The sequence below is a fragment of the Anomaloglossus baeobatrachus genome, chromosome 5, assembly GCF_048569485.1.
Source record: "Anomaloglossus baeobatrachus isolate aAnoBae1 chromosome 5, aAnoBae1.hap1, whole genome shotgun sequence".
Classification (NCBI taxonomy): domain Eukaryota; kingdom Metazoa; phylum Chordata; class Amphibia; order Anura; family Aromobatidae; genus Anomaloglossus; species Anomaloglossus baeobatrachus.
In genome coordinates this window covers 413,023,189-413,035,211 of record NC_134357.1, presented here as the reverse complement: position 1 = coordinate 413,035,211, position 12,023 = coordinate 413,023,189, and the positions used below count along the sequence as shown (strand labels likewise).

Sequence of the window (12,023 nt, the reverse complement as noted above, 5' to 3'; positions counted from 1 at the left end):
CACTGCCTCCACTATGTGTTTAGAGGATGTGCTGTGCTTTGGACTATGAGCCGCTCCAAGCCTTCTACGTACTTTCTTCTTCCCATCATTCTGGTACAGGTTAATCTTTGTTTCATCTGTCCATAGAATGCCTTCCCTGAACTGAATTATTCAGATCTTTTTTTGGCAAAGTCTAATCTGGCATTTCTGTTTTTAAGGCTGATTAATGATTTGCACCTTGTGGTAAACCCTTTGTATTTGCTCTCATGAAGTCTTCTCTTTATGGTAGATTATGGAACACCCACTTCCTTGAGACTGTTCTTCACTTGGGTGGATGTTGTGAAGGGGATTTTGTTCACCATGGAATGGATTCTGAAATCATCTACAACTGTTGTCTTCCGTGGATGTCCAGGTCTTTTTGAGTTCCCAAGCTCACCAGTGCACTGTTTTTGTTAGAGAATGTACCAAACTATTGATTTGGCCACTCCTAATATTTGTACTACCTTTCTGACAAATGTCATTTTTTTCTTTCAACCTAAAGATGATCTGTTTCTCTTCAATTGAGAACTCTTTTGACCGCATGTTGTGAGTTCATAGAAACAGCTTCCAAATGCCAATGCCACACCTGGAGTCAACTCCAGACCTTTCACATACTTAATTGATGATGGATTAATGAGGGAAAAGCCCATTCAGCCTATTAAAGAACTTCTGATCCCTTGAAAAAGAGGCAGCTAAAAATTAAAGAGCTGTAATTCCTAAACCCTTACTCCAATGAGGATGTGAATATCCTCAAATTAATGCTGAAAGTCTGCATGTTAAGCCCATACTGATTATACAGAGTGGTCCAAAAGTAGGTGGACAGTATGTGTAATAGGGTTATCAAACATCGTGTAAAGTGAAACTGACTCAGTTGCCCTTAGCAACCAATCAGATTCCACTTTTCATTCTTCACAGACTCTTTGGAAAATGAAAGGTGGAATCTGATTGGTTGCTAAGGACAACTGAGTCAGTTTCACTTTACACAATGTTTGATAACCCTATTACACATCCTGTCCACCTACTTTTGGACCACCCTGTATAACTGTATCTTGAATATGTTTTGGTAAATAACTAATATGCCAAAACTTGTTTCACTGTCCAAAGATTTCTGGACCTAATTGCATGTCCCGACTTTATGATTGGTGGGTGTCTGATATCTGATATCTTCACTGTGGTAAATGAGGCAGCCACAGCACTAATTCAGTTGTGCAGCTATTTTCATTCTTTTTCTGTAAAGCGCCACCCTGACAATGTCTGTACAGGCAGCTGCAGCACATCTTCACTCAAATAAATGGGGCTGGCTGTGGCTCTAGGTATTGCTGAGTAGCTGGGAGTGCTGATGTGTACGGGAAAATAGTGTAACAGCAACGTCACTGATTGGGCAGTCCTAGAGGTTGAACCTCTATTGATGAAAAAGGGATGGCATATCCTAGCGATATGACAAGATTTGAAAACCCTTTAAGTTAGAATTCTAGTCTTCTGGTAGTATTGAATAAATTGCCTTTCAGTATTGGGATCCATTATAATAGTGTCATCATAAACCCATTCTAAAGGGCACTTTACACACTGCGATATTGCTATCGATGCCCGCCCCCGTCGGTTGTGCATCACGGGCAAATCGCTGCCCATGGCGCACAACATCGCTTACACCCGTCACAAGGACTTACCTTCCCTGCAACGTCGCTGTGGCCAGCAAACTGCCTCCTTTCTAAGGGGGCGGTTCGTGCGGCATCACAGCGATGTCACACGGCAGCCGTCCAATAGAAGCGGAGGGACGGAGATGAGCGGGCGAAATATCCAGCCCACCTCCTTCCTTCCTCATTGCCGGTGGACGCAGGTAAGGAGATGTTCGTCGTTCCTGCGGTGTCACACATAACGATGTGTGATGCCGCAGGACCGACAAACAACCAGCGGCATGCACCACCAACGATATTATGAAAAGGAGCGACGTGTCAATGATCAACGATTTTTTATGTTTTTGCGATCATTGATCGTCGCTCCTAGGTGTCACACGCTGCGATGTCGCGAACGACGCCGGATGTGCGTCACTAACGACGTGACCCCGACGATATATCGCTAGCGATGTCGCTACTGAAAGCACCCACCCCCGTTGTTTGTGCGTCACTGGCAAATCGCTGCCCGTGGCGAACAATATCGGCGGTACGCGTCACATATACTTATCTTCCTAGCGACATCGCTGTGGGCGGCGAACAACCTCTTTTTTAAGGGGGAGGTTCGTGCACCGTCACAGCGAGGTCACACAGCGGTCCGCCAATAGAAGCGGAGGGGCGGATAACAGCTGCATTAACAACACGCCCACCTCGTTCCCGGCAAGACGCAGGTACGTTGTTGTTCGTCGTTCCCGGGGTGTCACACATAGCGATGTGTGCTGCCTCAGGAACGACGAACAACCTGCGTCCAGCACCAGCAACGATATTTGGGAAATGAAGGACGTGTCAACGATCAACGATCAAACGAGTATTTTTGATCGTTAGCGGACACTCGTAGCTGTCACACGCAACGACGTCGCTAACAAGGCCGGATGTGCGTCACGAATTCCGTGACCCCAAAGATATCTCGTTAGCGTTGTCGTTGCGTGTAAAGCGGCCTTTAGACGAGCGCTGAAATTTGCAGACATGTTGCAACTGTGTGTGCTCGTTCGCATAGAGAATGGGACCAGGAGCTGTCTACTATATTTATTCATGCACTAGTCTATTCTGTAACTTGGACCTTACCATGCTGCCATTATTTTCCATGGGGAACTGAGGACTTTGTAGAATATAATTCAAGAAGTGCACTAGCAAATAGGCTACCATAGGTCCATATGTGGACCACTGCAAACAAGGTCAGCATACAGATCGACAATAAGCTTGTGGGAACTTAGCCTGATGTAATTTCCACACATCTGTGAAAAAGACAACTATTATTGAATTGGAAGACGTGGCCCAACTGTGGGGTCTCACGAAATGAGCTAACTGCTTCATGTGCATATATAAAGAAGCAAGCTCAAGTCGGAGTACCATGCGGTCAGGCCAGGTTTCCTGTATTTCACTCATGTACAAAACTGGTTTTATTCTGTCAAATTTCCGCAAGTGACTACATATCCTCAAAGAATACCATCACTAGCTTTAGCTTCAATGCCTCTTTTTAAAAATCTGTGGTTAGTTGCCATACATTTTTTAGAGTATAATTAAACTTTCCACAAAATCCATCACATACCCTGTATCTTCCATGATGCAACCAAGCCACAGGTCAGGACAGCGACAGTCACCTACAGGGAAGACAATGAAGCCAACATTATACACTAACTACTGTATACATCCAAAAAAGGATCGAAATAGAGCAGCTGTCTGCAATATATCTTACCTGCAGCCATGCGTGGTCTGTTATACATCATGCCAAGGTTTTGTCCCAGAGTCTGTGCTAAAGTCACCGCCATGGCAGCAATGCTTCCGAACTGGAAAGAATAAACAGCACAAGCATCAGAAGCAGACCTCATTCTAATGGTTTCTATCTTCTTATCATTTGCATTGTATTCACACTGGTGTTGTTCTGTTTCTTCAGATCATTACTGTCAATCATATATCTGTTTGCTGATCACCCATAGTGCATTTTGCAGCAAAAAAGGCAAATACCATTCTAGGATGTATTAACAGAAGCATACAGTCTAGATCACGTGAAGTCATTATCCCCCTTTACTCCTCTTTGGTCAGACCTCATCTGGAATATTGTGTCCAGTTCTGGGCACCACATTTTAAAAAAGACATCAACAAACTGGAGCAAGTACAGAGAAGAGTGACCAGAATGGTGACTGGTCTGCAAAGGAACGGTTACAGGATTTAGGATTGTTTATCTTGCAAAAGAGAAGACTTAAGGTACCGTCACACTAAGTGACGCTCCAGCGATCCCACCAGTGATCTGACCTGACAGGGATCGCTGGAGCGTCGCTACATGGTTGCTGGTGAGCTGTCAATCAGGCAGATCTCACCAGCGACCAGTGACCAGCTCCCAGCGACGCGTGGAAGCGATGCTGCGCTTGGTAACAAAGGTAAATATTGTGTAACCAAGCGCTTGGTTACTCGATATTTACCTTGGTTACCAGTGCACACCGTTTAGCGCTGGCTCCCTGCACTCGTAGCCAGAGTACACATCGGGTTAATAAGCAATCCGCTTTGCTTATTTATCCGATTTGTACTCCGGCTACTTGTGCAGAGAGCAGGGAGCCAGCACTGGCAGCGTGAGAGCGGAGGACGCTAGTAACCAAGGTACATATTGGGTAACCAAAGGGCTTTGCTTGGTTACCCGATATTTACCTTAGTTACAGCTTACCGCAGGCTGCCAGAAGCCGGCTCCCTGCTCCCTGCACATTCAGATCGTTGCTCTCTCACTGTCAAACACAGCGATGTGTGCTTCACAGCGGGAGAGCAACGTCCAAAAAATGAACCAGCACTGTGGGTAACGAGCAGCGATTTCACAGCAGGGGCCAGATCGCTGATCAGTGTCACACACAGCAAGATCGCTAATGAGGTCACTGGTGCGTCACAAAAACCGTGACTCAGCAGCGATCTCGCTATGTGAGAAGTACCCCTAAAGCTGCTAATAAGAATGTGAAAAAGCCATTGTGAAGGAAGAAGGAGCTGTCACATCAAATATTATGGCTTCAGTGTTATCAGCTGTGTATAGAGATTTTACCTGACCGAATAACCCTGTCTGTAATGCTAATGAGACTGCTGAAAATTAAAGAAATGGAAGTAGAAGTCTAAGATAATCCCAGTTGTTAGAGTGAAAATTGCAAGATTCTATTTTTGCCAAAACGTTTTCAACCCCTTAAGGACCAGAAGAATTTTTTGTTTTTACGCTGTAGGTTTTTTCCTCCCCTTATTCCAAAAGTCATTCCATTTTTATTTTTACACTGATATATAGTGGGTATGGAAAATATTCAGACCCCTGTAAATTTTTCACTCTTTGTTTCATTGCAGCCATTTGGTAAATTCAAAAAAGTTCATTTTTTTTTCTCATTAATGTACACTCTGCACCCCATCTTGGCAGAACCCCCCCCCCCCCCCCGAAATTTAGAACTTTATGCAAATTTATTAAACAAGACAAGGTGAAATATCACATGGTCATAAGTATTCAGACCCTTTGCTCAGACACTCATATTTAATTCACATGCTGTCCATTTCCTTGTGATCCTCATTGAGATGGTTCTACTCCTTCATTGGTTTAAATAAACTGATAGGACTTAATTTGGAAAGGCCTTGATTTGGAAAGGCACACGCCTGTGTATATAAGACCTCACAGCTCATAGTGCATGTCAGACCAAATGAGAATCATGAGGTCAAAGAAACTGCCCTAGGAGCTCAGAGACAGAATTGTGGCAAAGCACAGATATGGCCAAGGTTACAAAAGAATTTATGCCGTACGAGCACTAAGAGCACAGTGACCTTCATAATCCTTAAATGGAAGACGCTTGGGATGACTAGAACTCTTCCTAGAACTGAACGTCCAGCCAAACTGAGCAATCATGGGAGAAGAGCCTTGGTGAGAGAGGTAAAGAAGAACCTCAAGATCACTGTGGCTGAGCTCCAGAGATGAAGTAAGGAGATGGGAGAAAGTTGCACAAAGTCAACTATCACTGGAGCCCTCCACCAGTCAGGCCTTTATGGAAAAGTGGCCCGACAGTAGCCTCTCAGTGGAAGACATATGAAAGCCCGCATAGAGTTTGAAAAAAAAAACAACACACGAAGGACTCCCAGACTATGAGAAATAAGATTCTCTGGTCTGATGAGACAAAGATAGAACTTTTTGGTGATAGTTCTAAGCGGTATGTGTGGAGAAAACCAGGCACTGCTCATCACCTGCCCAATACAATCCCAACAGTGAAACGTGGTGGTGGCAGCATCATGCTATGGGGGTGTTTTTCAGCTGCAGGGACAGGACAACTGGTTGCAATTGAAGGAAAGATGAACACAGCCAAGTACAGAGATATCCTGGAAGAAAACCTCTTTCAGAGTGCTCTGGACCTCAGACTTGGCCGAAGGTTCACCTTCCAACAAGACAGTGACCCTAAGCACACAGCTAAAATAACAACGGAGTGGCTTCAGAACAACTCTGTGAGCATTCTTGACTGGCCCAGCCAGAGCCCTGACCTAAACCCAATTGAGCATCCCTGGAGAAACCTGAAAATGGCTGTCCAACAACGTTCACCATCCAACCTGATGGAACTGGAGAGGATCTGCAAGGAAGAATGGCAGAGGATCCCCAAATCCAGGTGTGAAAAACTTGTTGCATCATTCCCAAGAAGACTCATGGCTGTACTAGCTCAAAAGTCTGCTTCTACTCAATACTGAGCAAAGGGTCTGAATACTTATGACCATGTAATGAAAAAGGAGAGGGCGCTCCTGTGTGGAACCTTAAAAGCACAAGATTTAAGTGGTGTGAGATACACACTCACCTGATAGTGTTGTACAGCAGGTACAACACTGTATGATGCTGAAGGGGGAATCCTGGTTCACCGCTCCTCATCAGCGGCGATCCCGTCCTCTATGACCCGCAGGAATCTGCTCACACGATCGGAACTTCCACGTGTAGTGTGAAGCCGCCAGACCGGCGTCTGACAGCAGCTCTTCCTCCGAGATGGAAGGTCCCGTGATCCCGGTAGCAGTGATTCACCAGCCCCTTGCATACACATCAAATGGATCGCAGGATCCTGATCTGGCTGCAGCAGCCCCGTGAGCTCCCAAAGGGAGATAATTTAGTGGAGAGCAAACAAAAAAAAAAAACCACGGTATCAGCCGCGCTGCTCAGAAGAAGGTAGTGATAAGATTATTCTCCCAAGAAATTCTCCCAATTCATGTATATAAGATCCAATATCCTGCCTTTTTATTGCTACCTGAGGAAGGGGGAGGATGTACCCCCGTAACGCGTAGTGGCATATTAATCCTTAATAAATCTTCATCAATAATCTTATCACTACCTTCTTCTGAGCAGCGCGGCCGATACCGTGGTTTTTTTTTTTTTTTTTTGTTTGCTCTCTACTTATGACCATGTGATATTTCAGATCTCCTTGTTTAATAAATTTGCAAAACGTTCTACATTTCTGGGGTTTTTTTCTGTCAAGATGGGGTGCAGCGTGTACATTAATGAGGAAAAAGGAACTTTTTTGAATTTACCAAATGGCTGCAATGAAAGAAAGAATGAAACATTTAAAGGGGTCTGAATACTTTCTGTACCCACTGTAGCTGTATGAGGGCTTGTTCTTTTGAAGTACACCATTCATTTTATCATATGATGTAACATTAAGAAGAAAAAAACTCCAAGTGTGGCGAAATGAAATAAAAAGCTGAAATTCTAATTCTTTCATTTTACCATAAAACTGACCTGACAGTATGAATCTCCAAATCAGTACAATTACGTAGATATTAAACATATATAGTTTTTGTTTTATTTAAGTGGTAAAAAAAAAAAATCTGATATTTTGAAAAAAAAATATTTTGCTTGTTTCATGACTTTTCGAGAGCCATAATGTTTTCAATTTTTGAGATATTGTTCTGTGAAAGAGCTTGTTTTTTTTCCACCCCGAGCTGATGTTTTTATTTATATTATTTTGGGGTATATACAATGTTTTGATTGCCTGTTATTATATTTTTTTCTGCGGTTGCAGCAGCCGAAAAACTGTAATTCTGGCGTTCTGATTATTTTTTTCATGTTATGCTGTTGACCGATTGGATTACTTTATTTTATATTTTGATAGATTGGACATTTCTGAAAGCAGCAATACCAAATAAGTGTATTTTTAATTTTTTTTTATTGCTTTATTTTCAATGGGGAAAAAGGGGCTTGATTTGAACTTGGTTTTTTTATTTTTTCTTAATTTTTAAAACTTTTTTTGGACTTGGTACTGTTTTTACTAGTTCCCTTAGGGGACTTGAAGTTGTGATCATCTGATTGCTTCTGATATACAGAACTGTGCTTATGCACTGTTCTGTATAGCTGAAATCACAATCTCCTAAAAATGCCAACTCACAGCCGGCATTCACAGGAAGATCATCATGACAGTCGGATCTCCGGCTGTCATGAGAACCCATCAGCGGCCCAACCAACGTCACGGGAGTGCCAATCGGAGTGGGGAATGATACACTCTCTGCCGGTGTGTTAAATCTCGCTATCGGAGATTGACAGCGGGATTTAACTGGTTAACAGCCGAGGGCGGATCTCAGAAACACCTGCGGCTATTAGAGGCACGTGATGGCTGATTAAATCAGTTATCATGTGCGGGCATGGAGTGCAAACCCACATGAAAGCAAGTAAGACGATCCATGATGGACATAGTACATCAAGGGGATAAAAATAAATTGAATGTCAAAACCTCATAGGTTTTTAGTCATGTAAAGGGAACAATTAATTACTAGTAGGCTAAGGATAAGACCACATAGTTCCTGCCTTATGGGGTCAAAACCTTGTCCACCCACGTTGGCCAATAGCCACAAAATTTTGCAAGTAAAACCTAGACACATTTGTCTATTCATCTTCCTGTGTAAAAGGTCCAGATCCTTTATAACCCTCATTGTGATGAACTAGTGAGACAAGCAAATTGGATTGTAATGAGCCAGAAAAAGAAAACTTAATTCTGTGAATTCACGTGAGACATTACCATTCACGCAAAAACTGATCTAGCAGTGAATTTTGTTACAAGGGTCATGGTGAATGGTCTATTAGGCCATGTGCCCATGGGAGATCGTACATGCGGACTTTTATGCAGGTATTTCTGCAGGTTCACGCAGCAACTCCCCGGAATCCACAGTTATCCATTGCTGCGGACCTGCGGTATATCTGCGGAGTTGTTGCGGTAAACCTGCGGAAACAGTGCGGATTTCGTGCGGAATTCCTGCCTGTATCTCCATAGTGGAGAAGCGGGAATTCCGCAGATAATTCCGCATGAATAATGGACATGCAGTTACATTTTCCGCAGCCGCAAATACTGCGTGGTTCGTCTTTCCAGACCGCAGCGCGTCAATTGTTTGCTGCGAATTTGCATGCATCCTCCGTAGGGAGAACACAAGCAAGAGACCGCAGCGCACTGAACCCTGATCGTGGGTACAAGCAGCTACGGTCTCCTGCGTTCTCCTGCGGAGGAGAAGCACGGCCTCGCAGGCCGGGACCCGCTGCGTCCAGGGCACATACCCTAAGACCAAGCAGAAATGGATGAGTAATACAGTGTACATGGACATAGCACGTTTCTACCATATGCAAATAAAAAAGTTACATCCCAAATATACAGTTAATAAGCCATAAAACAGCTTGTATTTCTGGCAAATTTTTAGGAAAAAATATTGGATCTATAATATTAACTGTTAATAATTAACAGTTTCCTGTAGGCATTCATCCTGGCCACATCACTATGTGGAGAAAAATATATTCGTATGTCCACAGCTCCAACTAGTGGTGTAGTGCTGTAACTGCACTCACATTGTATGAATTAAAAAAAAATAATCAAGTCTCTTATGCAGCATTGTAAAGCTTTACAAAGACATGGAGGACACTAGGAGACACATCTAACACCAGAACAGTGTCTGCTATCCAAATTCCTCCAGAATTTGGTATTAGAGTTCGCTCACATCTGCGTAAAAAAAAAGGTCCAATTTTCATCCCGATATATTGGGAAAGTGAAATCCATTTGGTATTCCATATGTCATGTGAGTGTGCAATTTTTTTTCTCATCACCCACCCGTATGACATGCTTTTTTTTCCTCAGCAGCTATTTATCAACAATCATTTACAGTGTTTTATGCTACAGAATGGTAATGTATCCATAAAAAAAAATCAGATAATTATCCGTTGACTTGCATTGGCAAGTCTCAGCCGTTTTATGTCACCATACGTAGCATGCTGTGATTTTTTTCTTCAGGTTGAATAAAGCTGAGGAAAAAGTCACCGACCAGCACTGCCTCCTCATTGAATAACATTGGTGCATGTGCAGTCCATATTTATAAGAAGATGTGAGCGAACCCTAAGTGCAATTCCTAAAGGCCCCGTACACCATCATGCCTACATATAGTGGCTTTTGGGAGTGTGATGTTTTAAGGAAACAAATCTGCTTCTTAGGCCGGTGTCACACTTGCAATTGCCTCGTGTGTATCTTGCGCGAGTCTCGCGGTGCATCACCTGTCACGGACTCACACTTTCCTCACAGGAGTGTCTCAGCTGCATAGAGATGCATGCAACCTACCTGCTCCTGTGAGGAGAGTGTGAGTCCGTGACTGGTGATGCACCGCGAGACTCGCGCAAGATACACGCGAAGCAATCGCAAGTGTGACACCGGCCTTTGGGCCATAAAGGGAATGATCTCCAAACAATTTTGCTTACCCAGAAATCCCCAAGCTTATCTATGTCAGTTTCCTATGCACAGTCGCCCTCCACTAATTCGGACCTGCCATCATAGAGGCCTTGCTGGAGGGTTGAAGTTCAACTGATGTTCCATGTGGAGATACAGGCCCAGAAGTCTGGTATGGGGGTCTAAAGCAATTTTAGTGTTTAGTCTAAATAAGTTGAGGGTGTTGCGGGGTGTATGGGGGACCATGGCTCATAGACTGGCCCTCATGCTAGGGGCCATAGCTGTCTCAAATCCCAGAGATACCTGCAGTGGTGAAGATGTCTGAGCCGCCTTCCTTGCCCTACTCCTGGCAAGCCCTGATCTTATACCTCCACTCTCCCACCCCAGGAGAGGATCAGGACAAGAGTGGTTGAACCAACAAATATAGACAAACAGGGAATCCAAAAACTCTATCACACAGTTAGCACACCTGGAGATATAAGACAATATGTGATAAGGAGGAAATAACCAGTTGATGAGAATCTTTCCACAGCACACCAAGCAGCATTCAATAAATCACCAGCAACTGGAACACAACAGCACACGGACCAGTTTAGCAAAAGCTATAGTCTGCATGGGAAGACAGGCTCCACCATCTTAAAAAGGTGGGGAGTAACTGTGATAGGTCTCCCACAACATGGGATTCAAGAGGTACCAGCAGGCTATCAGAGATTAACTCCTGCAAATCCGTTTATCAATGTGCGTACAGCTGGTCAAAGCCCAAGACTGTCTGTGCATTTGAAGCACCAGAGAAGGCATAGTGTGGATTGTCATTCTGCAATGTGAACAGTGTCACATGCCACATTGACACTTGGAGAGTATAGAGCCAAACACCATGTGACAGAGGGGGCTCTAATGAGCTTTGGCATCTGGGGTTTAGTTTTTCAACTAACAAATAATAATAAACTTGAATGGAAATAGTTCTTCAAAGTGTGAGAAACATTAAAAAGGCGACATGTGTACTGTTGGTGTTGAGCTCTGGCCATCTGCAGGACCAGGTAGGTGAACCTGAATTAAACCTAGTTTGGTACCCCTGCTCTAGATCATGAAATGATAGCCTACATAGAGCATTGCACCTAAAAAACGGTTAGAGCACTATGACTTTAAGAGGAGAGCACCCCTGTTCTCTGTATGTTTGGACTGGCTGGCTCGTCCGGCGCCTCCCCTCTGAGCTGTGAACTTGGACTAATCTGGCCCCAGAAAGAGCGGGAGAAGAGTTTAGGGGGAACAGGAGCAGTCCGGTCACCTGAAGGAAGTAAGAGATAAGGGACGCTGTCTTAGTTCTGTCCAAGAGTGGCGATTTGGGAAGAGGTACAGTGCAGGCTGCAAGAGAGACTACAAGCCGGACCATGAGACAGCCCTGATCACTGTTGAGCGAGAACTGGACCAAAATGTATCTGAGGTCAGCAAATCCAAGAAACAAGAAGAGTTTCCTCTGCCCTGAGGAAAAAGTGCGCACCGACGAGCATCACTGCACCAAGTTTCCAGGAGTGGTCTTGCTCCCCTCTCAACTGTATTATTATTATTATTTATTATTATAGAGCCATTTATTCCATGGCGCTTTACAAGTGAAAGAGGGTATACGTAAAACAATCATTAACAGTACAAAACAGACTGGTATAGGAGGAGAGAG

General features: G+C 43.9%; 1 protein-coding gene across 2 annotated transcripts in view; it reads right to left on the bottom strand.

Moving 5' to 3' along the window:
- Nucleotides 1-12,023, bottom strand: part of ADAM11 (ADAM metallopeptidase domain 11) — a 148,543-nt gene that overhangs the window by 45,753 nt on the left and 90,767 nt on the right. For both annotated transcript variants that reach the window (XM_075350250.1, XM_075350251.1), the window contains 2 exons: nucleotides 3,385-3,475; nucleotides 3,238-3,289 (listed from right to left, as the gene is read on the bottom strand). In XM_075350250.1, the coding sequence (XP_075206365.1) occupies nucleotides 3,238-3,289; nucleotides 3,385-3,475 (143 nt within the window). The remainder of the gene's footprint in view (nucleotides 1-3,237; nucleotides 3,290-3,384; nucleotides 3,476-12,023) is intronic.